The 10,429-nt window shown below is 36.9% G+C and overlaps 1 protein-coding gene across 3 annotated transcripts; it reads left to right on the top strand.

The window, feature by feature from the left end:
• The first annotated feature begins 5,930 nt into the window (after window positions 1-5,930).
• Window positions 5,931-9,075, top strand: LOC149931586 (uncharacterized protein F54H12.2-like). Of its 3 annotated transcripts, none has more exons than XM_090158769.1 (3): window positions 5,931-6,095; window positions 6,152-6,225; window positions 6,984-9,075. In XM_090158769.1, the coding sequence occupies exon 3, from the start codon at window positions 6,991-6,993 to the stop codon at window positions 8,071-8,073; it is 1,083 nt and encodes a 360-aa protein (XP_090014895.1). In that variant the 5' UTR covers window positions 5,931-6,095; window positions 6,152-6,225; window positions 6,984-6,990; the 3' UTR covers window positions 8,074-9,075. The 3 variants fall into 3 exon arrangements, with proteins under 3 accessions (XP_090014895.1, XP_090014894.1, XP_090014893.1); XM_090158768.1 differs by having other exon boundaries at window positions 6,303-9,075; XM_090158767.1 differs by having other exon boundaries at window positions 6,152-9,075.
• The last annotated feature ends 1,354 nt before the right edge of the window (window positions 9,076-10,429 follow it).

Here is a 10,429-nt window from a genome sequence, read left to right as displayed (position 1 = left end):
ACTTTTACCATCAGCCCACTTTAAGGAACGGTTTTAGAGCTGCATTTCATAAACCGTTTTCAAATAGTAGGTCATATTTTAAAAAACTCCTTGGCAATGAAAAAAACACAACAATTAAGAATCTAGAACAAATAGTAATGGTATTTTTATCAAACCATCGGTAAATATCAGTAATTGGCATTTCAAGCAACAAAAAAGTTGTCATAATTTAATGGTGACCCAAAGCAACTCTATCTTTCAACGGCAATGATGACGCAATAACCGTGACCGTGAAACCGTTTAAATAACAGTTGATATTAATTTAAGTGGTTTATTTAAAAAAATTTATATGGAATACGAATGTAAAAAAGAATGATTATAAGTCTATAATAACATTTAAAATGTATGACACCGTTTACTTTTACCGTATTACTTTTTATTCTTTAGAAATAAACAGAAATCTTCCTCATCACGGAGCCCCTGTGATAAGGGCACCATTTGAGAAAAATACCTATTTTTAATTGAAAATTGTCGGCTTATTGTTGAAGTATTTTTATTTTTGTTTTCAAGTTTCTTAAGCGCTCTGATTAAAATAATTCAAGTTATTGCCTCCGTATATGAGTTACAAACTTTCATTGAATATGACCAGCTTCATTTAGATTTCTAGAGCAATCAAGTATTTTGAATGTCTCTTAAAAAAGTGTTCAATGGAAAACCAGTTGAAGTTAAATTTGAAAATTATTTCCCATTTATCAAAGCTGACGATCAATCGGAATTTCACAAAATATCTGCGACGGGGATCATATCTCCCTTCGTAGTTAGAGTAACTCCCACGTGGCCTACTATCCAAACAGCAATTTTTTTCAGCACGAAATATAGCTCTATCTATTGCAACGATACGAAAAACAAGATAATTAATATGAACCACGTTAAAATTGACATATTTTTCTCAGAACATTTAGCAAAATAATTTTTTAATTATTAAATGATTACCGACAGAAATAGTCTTAAGAGATTATGTTAAAATAAATAAATATAAATATTTCTTAGTAAACGTTTTAAGAATTAATTAAAAAACCTTGACGATCAAAGGGTTCAAATTGTAAAAATCCTACCAAATGTTTAATGATGTTCAAGATTCACTTATTTTTAATATATCTCGAATAATAATTTATCTAACGATATGCATTTAAGTTTCGAAAAACGTTTTATTTAAGGTTTGTTCAAAACGTTTTTGCGGAGATTTTCTCAATAATTTTTATAATTGGTTTAACTAAATCAAAAATGGGCCAAGTTAGTTCTTGGGATTATGTTCGAATGTAACACTTTTGGTATTTGAAAATGAATTCCGGTTTTTTATTGGACTTACACTCACACTTTCAAGAGGTCTTATTTCCTTATTTAAATTTCTTAAATCTTTCGTTTTTAAAGACCGTTGTTGCGTATATAAAGTGAAAGGGTAATTAAGTTAGCATGCGTTTATGAAAGTACGAGGTAATGAAATCACATACTGGTCTATTTCAGAATATAATTAAAAAAATATAAATTAATATAACAAAGGAAGGTTTATCATTATTAGTTGAATGTCTGCAAGAGTGCGAAGGGGAAATTAAAATCGACCGGATTGGTTTTTTAGCTTAGAATCTAAAAAAATCTTAATTGCGACTTGCTTCTTTAATATTTTTCGTTTATCAACATGCGACCGTAAAACAAATTGTAGATAGAGTTGGAGATTTAATTTCGAATTTAGCTATTTACTAACGTGACTAAGGGCAGTTGATTTCTACTTAATTAAGCAATTTGTGGTTTTAAATATACCTACTTGTCCTATAAATTAAAATCTTTGAGCTACATCACTTCTTGCCCTAGCTTTACTCAAATATTTAAATGTTACTGAAATTTGTCAAGATCAATGAACGTGTGGGTCTTTAAAAATAAACCATAGTTCCACATAAGAGTACTCGAGTGGGCAAACCCATACACCCTTAGAAGACACACTGTGTCAGAATTTATAGCCCGGTGTACCTAGTAACAGAGACCATACCACCGGAGGCCTATCATCATAGTGCCCTACGCCAGCGTCCTCAAGCCGGACAGGTGACAAATCCAGAATGGGTAGCAGAACCCTACTACTGATGGTCGCACCTTTGACGCAAGCCACTCAACCCAGCAGAAGGTGCAGCATTGGGTGGACCAATCCCCACTTCGCAAACAGCAGTGGGATTAAGAGTGGATGCTATAACATGTCCAGCCGACACCCTACCTACGTAGGTAAGGAGTCAAACCCTTTGGGGAGAGCTCCTAAAGGGCATCGACGAGCACACAGCAGCCCAAGTAACCCGGCACAGCTGGCACCGGAGATCCCGGTGGGCCCCAAAAAGCCGGGAAACAGGACCACCGTGCCCGCATATGGAGGCTCGCCGCCCCACAGTAGGCTGTCCAATCCGCCGAGGCGGCCAGTGTGCCTGGACCCTCTCCGTTAGCCTGAACCGAAGCTCAGTATAAAGCCCAAACATGACTGAAGTCGGGGGTGGAGATAGGACCATTTGATCAGAGCTAACATCTCCCAGTGCGCCACCGCCCTTATGGGTTACAAGAGCCGGACCCTGACTCCCCGGTAAAGCCACCAGTCATTGCACACTCTAACCCATTTAGGGCTCCTTAGAAGACACAGGTAGGCCAACTAATACAAAAGCTGTTGAGGCCATGTGATTTCCTAACGTTTGATATATAATTTACCATCCTATGTTAAACAGTGGCCACCGCCCACCCTAAGGATACGCGGGTGGGCAAACCAATAATAACGCTGTTGAGGTTACGTGATTACCTATCGTTAGATATATAAAATACCATCCTAAGTTGAAGGATTAAAACTTGGGCGCCCCCCATCCTCAGGGTACGCGGGGGCTCAAAGCAATACAAAAGATGTGATTTCCTATCGTTATATAGACGGAAAGTATCAAAGGTGAAATTAGTAAGCAAAACACGACGAACATAATTCTTTTAAATTTTGGAAATTAGTGGAAATATGATTTAAAGAAATTCTTAAACTGGGATTAAAATGTGTCTATTGTAGGATATTTATTTCACACATTAGGGTAATTAAGGCACCAAAAGTCATGTAAATTCGCAAATGCTTAAAAAATAGCCATGAATGTAATTTTGCGGAAAATGGGAAATCAGTAGAAGACGCGTCAGTGCGATGATTTCATCGCAATTTTTAGGGCGTATTAAAATTTTCGTCGCGTACGATATCGTACCATTCGGTGGCTCTCCCTTTAAGGGGGTTGGTCGGAGGGGGCGTAAATTAATGGCCCTGCGTGCGCGTCAAAGAGTTCTATCGAATGAGACCACCTTGTTTTTTTCGGTCACTCTCCCTTAAAGGGGGTAGTTTGGAGGGAGCGGAAATAAACGGCAATGCATGCGCGTCACAGAGTTCTATCAAATGAGACCAAATCTTTGGACCAAGAAGCCGATAATTTTATTTTGTGCCACACATAAATGACTTCAATAAGAAAGTGCCACACCTATTACTTCTGAACACACACGGTTTCGATAAGAAAGTGCCAACCTTATTTATTACTTCTGACCATACATGGTTTCGATAAGAAAGTGCCACACTTCCTTTGTACTTCTGACCACACACGGTTTTGATAAGAAAGTGCCACACCTATTTATTACTTCTGACCACACACGGTTTCGATAAGAAAGTGCCACACTTATTAAGTGCCGCACTTATATATTTATTCTGACCATACACGGTTACGATAAGAAAGTGCCACAATTATTTTTTAATTCTGAACATACATGGTTTCGATAAGAAAGTGCCACTCATATTTATTACTTCTGACCACACACGATTTCGATAAGAAAAATTGCCACAATCCAGGCGGCGCCACCATCGCGATGCGACGTGCTAGAACTAAATTCAACTTTCACCTAAGAATAATCTATTTCCGTTTGATTAATCCATGATAGATCCTTCTTAGGTGAAAGTTGAACATGGATCTATCACCCGTAGCTTTAGCCAGTGCAAGTTTTTATCAAAGAATATTAAGCCCCAGGATTAATTGAAGGTGTAGCTGCGTCTAGTGAAACTTTTGCGCCTCTCGTTTTTAAAGAGAGACCGGGTTGCAGTAACCGTTTCCGGTTACTCTGATTTGCTTTGCCGGAAGTTTCTAGCTCAGCCAAAACGCGCGGCCAATAACATCAATCCTTCCATTTCTGGGGCTTTATATTCTTTGTTTTTATCATATAACAATTCTTGTTTTGTCTTTGAGTAAACAGATAACACAATAAAGAAAATCTTTACGCCCGGGAACTAGCATTTTGTAAAAAAAATTTCGTTTAAAGAAGGCTATTCCGGAAACATTGTTCAATAGTTTAAGTTCAAGCGACAATTCCAAGAGAAAGGCGTGATTCGATTGGTAAGTCGTCGGTTTTCAAGTTTACGGGGCCACCAGTTATCATTCTGTGTTAGAGGCGCGGCGACGCCAGTAATATAAATCATGAAAAAATTTTTTTTCGCAGCTCCATCTACCGTGTCGTCGCTAGTAGTTTACCCCCGTATTCCTGGGTACGCGTGGGGGGCGCACCATGCTTTCCCCCACGCGTCCGCAGCTGCGTGACGGGGGAAAATGAAGCGGGGAATCGCGATTCCGCCCCCCCTCGGGCCTAGTTAGTCGACCTGTCAATCAACCTGTTCAAGGTCATTTAAAAAGGGTGAATATTAATGAGCGTGGTATTGTTTAACTAGGTGGATTACCGTTAGGGGTCATTGACCTGTTATATGGATAGTATAGTAACATGTGTTTAGGATCAACAAGAAGTTACACTTGTTTATTATATGTTTGAATATTAATTTTTGGCGGGAAAGTGTAAGCGTCACGTGCATAAATCAACAAGTGGTTAAACTCTTTAGGTTTATTATTGTACACTTATGTTTGACATGAATATTAATATATGGCTAAAGTTTGTACCTTTATAATTAACCGTTAGGGGTAATTGACCTGGTAGCTATATGGTTAACAAATCGTTTTTGGCGGTAATTTAACCTGTGTTCTGAAGACGGTTAGAAAAGCGCGGGAAATTGTAAGCGTCGATTAACAAGTGGTTAAACGTTAATGTACAATTATTGAACATTTTCGGTTTGACCAACATCGAACCATATATCTCTAAATATAACACTCCTTCAGATGTCCAGAGTCTAGGATCAGCAGTGTCCAAATATTTAGTTGCTGAAACTCTTTTTGACTTCCATCCTCTAATTCGAAATATAAGACTTCTTCAGATGTCCAGAGTCCAGGATCAGCAGTGTCCAAATATTTAGTTGCTGAAACTCTTTTGACTCCCATAGAACTCGTATTGAATTCATTATACCAGATGGCCATAATTCCTATTATACAAAGCATAACAATAAAGTTTACGATAAATAACTTAACATTTTTATATTGACATTTCGAATTTACCGCGCCTCCACGAAAATCCCTTCTTTCCAAGCGCACTAGCGTCATCTATTGTACTAAATCACTACCATAAAAATATATTTTCGGGCTGTTAAAAATATATAAACTAAATATCAGTCTAATTTGTTTAATATATACCAATATTAATAACACTGTATAATTAATATAATATAACATTTAACCTAACCGATAATTTTAAGCAACTCGCGTCCCGAAAAATTACCAAAATCTCTCCTTTCCAAGCGCACTAGCGCCATCTATGTACTACGTTGCAAGACTACCATAAAAATATATTCTCGAACAAAAACTGTTTAAAATATATAGCATAAATATCAGTCTAATTTGTTTATTATATACCAATATTAATAACACTTTCTAAATTACTAAATTTTTTATATATAATATTTAAGTTAGATGGCGCCACTTTCGTCACCCAGCATCTTAAGCAACGCGGTCGAAATCGTCATTCTCCAAAAGAAAGTTAAGCCAGGAGTATTGTTAAGATAATGTTTAAAGTTTTGAACGTTTTAAATAGGATTTCGGGCACTCTAGTTATTGCTAATGGGAACTAAATTGTGCTAAGTATCTAACCGCGTAACTTTTAACATTTTTTTAGATTTCTAGGAATTATATTGGCCGGATATTTTCCAGGTAAACTTTTAGGCTTATAAATGAACATTTTTTTTTTAAATATTTTAACGTTCTAGGATGTACGCCATTACTAACGGCGATTAGTAAAGCTCAACGAACAGTAACGGACTCATCAATGCCATTTTACAAGGTAAAAAACTATAATTTTGAACAAGTATTTTGTTTTTTTGGGCCGTATATATTGTATTATTCAATTTAAATTTATAGTATGATAGAAAGATTTATGGGAGGTCGGGGGGTTAAACTGGGTACGAGGCCCCGTCAAAAAGTTTCTCCAGCGCCACCAAGTGATACGTTTGCTCCTTTGATGAAAATAATACCGCTAGCTGGAAATGATAAACCGTTTGAAAAATCTATTATTTTTGACAAAATTGATTACTATCCTTTGAGAACAAATAATACAGAAATAGTTGACATTGACATGAAAACGGATTTTGGCGAAACAATAGCCTTTATAAATAGTAAAAGTGTCGTTAGACTTCATTTGAGACGAAATGGCCGACAGTAAAAGTTATTTCAAATATTACCGCGAACAATATGGTGGCGGACCATTTTTTGCCGGACCTGTTTATCAACGGGGGAGAGGCGTTGGCGGAATTTTTAAAAAGCTGATAAAATATATAACACCCATTATCAAACCCGTCACCAATGAGGCTTTTGGAGTAGGCAAGAGATGGTGGCAAGATTTAAAACAAGGACATGACCCTAAAGAAACGTTAAAGAACAATTTAAGAATCGCCTGTAGCAATTTATTACATAAAGCGGCTGATCGATTAACGAGAAATCAGTCTGGCAGCGGCTGCCGTAAACGACAAACGGGTCCCATTAGGAACCGAAAAAAAGTGTCCAAGCGGAGAGTTACAAAAAGAACCAAACTTGACTTTTTAGGATAATAATGGCGGTTTACGAGGGAATGCTAAGTCAGCTGGATATTTTTCAACGCCCATTGGTCAATACTAATGTAATTACCACAACGGAAATAAGATATTTACCAACAAACAATTTATCGGACAATGGCCGTCTGGAATTTTTTATTCCCGCGTCGGAAGATTTATATATGGATTTATCAAAAACTATGTTAAAATTGAAACTGAGACTTTTACATAATGATGGATCGAATGTCCCAGCCGTTGAAACAAAAGTGGCACCAACGAATAATCTAATAGGGTCGCTTTTTAGTCAATGCGATTTTTATCTCGGAGATACTTCTACCCAGTCCGCGAACAACTGCTACGCTTACAGTTCGTACATTGAAAAATTAGTCAACTATGGAGAAGATGCAAAAAATTCGCAACTCCAAAACGGAATGTTTTATACGGAGTCTACGACCAAGCCATCGGAGATGTGGTTAGATGCGTTCAAGTCAGAGTCCAACGGGGCCCTGAAGCGAGGCTCAAGATCAAAAGAAACGCAATCCTTTGAAATAATGGGGCCTTTGTCTTTTGATGTGTGTAAAATTAACAAGTTTATGTTAAACCAAGTTCCGGTACGATTTCGTTTAGTTAGAAGCCCGCGCCTAACTACCGTCATGTCTATGGAAGCTGGCAAGGATTATAAACTAGTTATAGACCAAGCGTACTTGTACGTGACAAAAGTTAAAGTTAATCCTTCAATCGTATTGGCGCATGCAAAAATGCTAGAATCAGATATCCCGGCCATCTATCCCATAACGCCAACGATTGTTAAAAATTTTAGCGTAGCGAGAGTCCTAACGAGTATAAACCGCGATAACATTATCTTAGGTAGATTACCGAAACGAGCTATTGTGGTTTTTGTCAAGGAAGATGCGTTTATCGGGTCATTGAATACTAATAGTTTACAATTTGACCATTTAAACGTGACCGATTTGTCCCTCTCGGTGGGTCCTGATCGTTATCCTCCCGATGGGTTCCAAATGGACTACGACGAAGGGAATTATTGTTTACCTTATCAGAGTCTATTTTCAGCGATGGGGATCGATGGGAATCGATGGGGCTGACCGTGGTAATTTCATAAGTTTTAAAAATTTTAGATACGGGTATAGCATGTTTCTGTTCGATCTAACAAGCGACAACAACGCTAGTGGGGATTATTTGTCTCTTAGAAAGGACGGTAGTTTACGACTCGATGTGCAATTTAAAAACGCATTAACCCATAATGTGACATGTATAATGTATTTTGAATTCGATAATGAGATTTTGATAACACGCGATCGCAAAGTAATTTATAACGCCGAATAAAACCCATTTAAAGCACTTTACCTTAAGCCGTTTAACAGTTCCTCGCTCGGAATCGTTCAACCATGTCACGCGCTCATTATCTCTCCGATAAACTGGAAATTTTTCTTTCAAAAGACATTCCGGGTACCGATCTTAAAATTAAACGCCAAGGGCATAGAAAATAAGTTTCATTTAATCTTAACGTTTGGGAAAACATATAGACATTTTCCGATGAAATTGACACATTCTTTGATTTGACAAAACCCCCAACCCGATTTCATAGTTGGCTAACCGATTACGTAAAACTCGAAGGATTTATATGTCAAAGAGGTAAATTTATTGATTTGCGTTCGCACGTCCGCGGAGCTAATGACAAGTATAATGTCTTATACTCGACTTCAAACGGTTTTGCAATGTGTAAAACAAGCTGGGAGCGGTTAAAAATTATTCGTTTAAGTCTTAATACGGAAATTCAGGAGAGAAAAAACTGTTACCAGTGTATGAAGAAATGTATTATAGACGAATTAACCGAGATTCTAATGTCGTTAACGGGATCCTGTGAAAATACAGCTTGTCACTTTCAATTGGCTCATGACATTACGTGCCTTCCCGTAGCTTCGCATTGGTCTGAAAGGCTTGAGGCTAATGTGAAAAGGGACCTTCCTCTGGTCAATTATCAAAAGACTCTAAATAATTTTAACGAAAACTACCCACATTGTTCTTTAAACATACATAATTTATTACATGCAATGGTTCACGATGTAAATGAAATTATTACAGAATTTTTTTTAATAAAATGGTATAAATTTAAGAATATGGTTTGTTTAATTTTTATTACAAGTTAAAAGGTAAAAGCGCGCGGCCATGAATAAAACTATAGAGAAAGTCTATTACGATACTCAAAATCCAGGGGGATTAGGCGGTGTCAAGCGATTAGAAAAAGTTTGCCCTTAATTCCAAAGACCAAAATTAAAAAATGGTTGTTAACGCAAGACCCCTATACGTTGCATAGAGACCGAAAACTTAAATTTGCTCGTACACCGACATATGTGACGTCACTGAATGAAATTCATCAAATGGATTTAATAGTTTTGGACGAGTTGAAACCGGATTATAATTATATATTAGTTAACATTGACGTTTTATCGCGCTTTTTATCCGCGTTACCTTTGAAAACAAAGAGCGGGAAAGACGTTCTACAGGCGCTAAAAAAAATTCACAAAGTTAATAAACCCATGAAAATTAATACGGATCAAGGGAAGGAATTTCTTAATAAGACCGTACAGGATTATTTAAAAAAGAACGATATAAAACATTTTGTAAGTTACGGGGACATAAAATGCGGAATCGTAGAACGCGCCAATAGAACTCTCGAGAACAAAATTTATCGTTTAATTACTAAAAATAAGAAACCAAGTTTCATTAAGGATTTACCGAAAATTGTTAGATCGTATAATAACAGTGTACACAGGTCGACCGGGTTCAAACCGTGTGAAGTAACGGTTGATAATGAGCATTTAGTTTGGAAAAATCTTTACGGTAAAAAATCAATAAGGGAAAAAGCCAAATTCAAAGTCGGTGAACGTGTTCGATTAACAAAAGCCCCGAAAGCGTTTACTAAAGGCTACAAGGGATACTGGTCGAAGGAAGTGTTTACTATTAAGAGTGATTAATAGACCTCGTCCTGTTTACGTCATACAAGATAAAAATAAACAAGTCATCTTGGGTTCATTCTATCCCGAAGAACTACAAAAGATTCTATCATGAATACTAATCAGCTTGATGAATTTTTGAAATGTGATTATAGAACTCGCCCATTTTATATTGGTACATTTTCCAAAGACGCGATTCCCAAAAAACCGCCGAAACAGAAAACGTATTGTTTTATTATAAATACGGACGATTCGACGGAACCAGGTTCTCATCGGGTCGCTGTATTTATTGAATCGGGAAAGGGAGAATTTTTCTGTTCGTTTGGAAATTCGCCTGTTACGTACAATTTTAACTTGGGTCATTTAGCTATAAAGTGGGTATATAATAAAAATATTATCCAACCGATTGACTCGGAAACATGCGGTGCGCATTGTTTATTTTATATCGTATGTAAATGTTCGGGGTATACTTATAGAGAAATAT

This window comes from Leiobunum rupestre, chromosome 9 (assembly GCF_980474605.1).
Source record: "Leiobunum rupestre chromosome 9, qqLeiRupe1.1.hap1, whole genome shotgun sequence".
Taxonomy (NCBI): Eukaryota; Metazoa; Arthropoda; class Arachnida; order Opiliones; family Sclerosomatidae; genus Leiobunum; species Leiobunum rupestre.
Note: the sequence above shows the minus strand (reverse complement) of the source record. Positions and strands in the feature narration are given on the sequence as shown.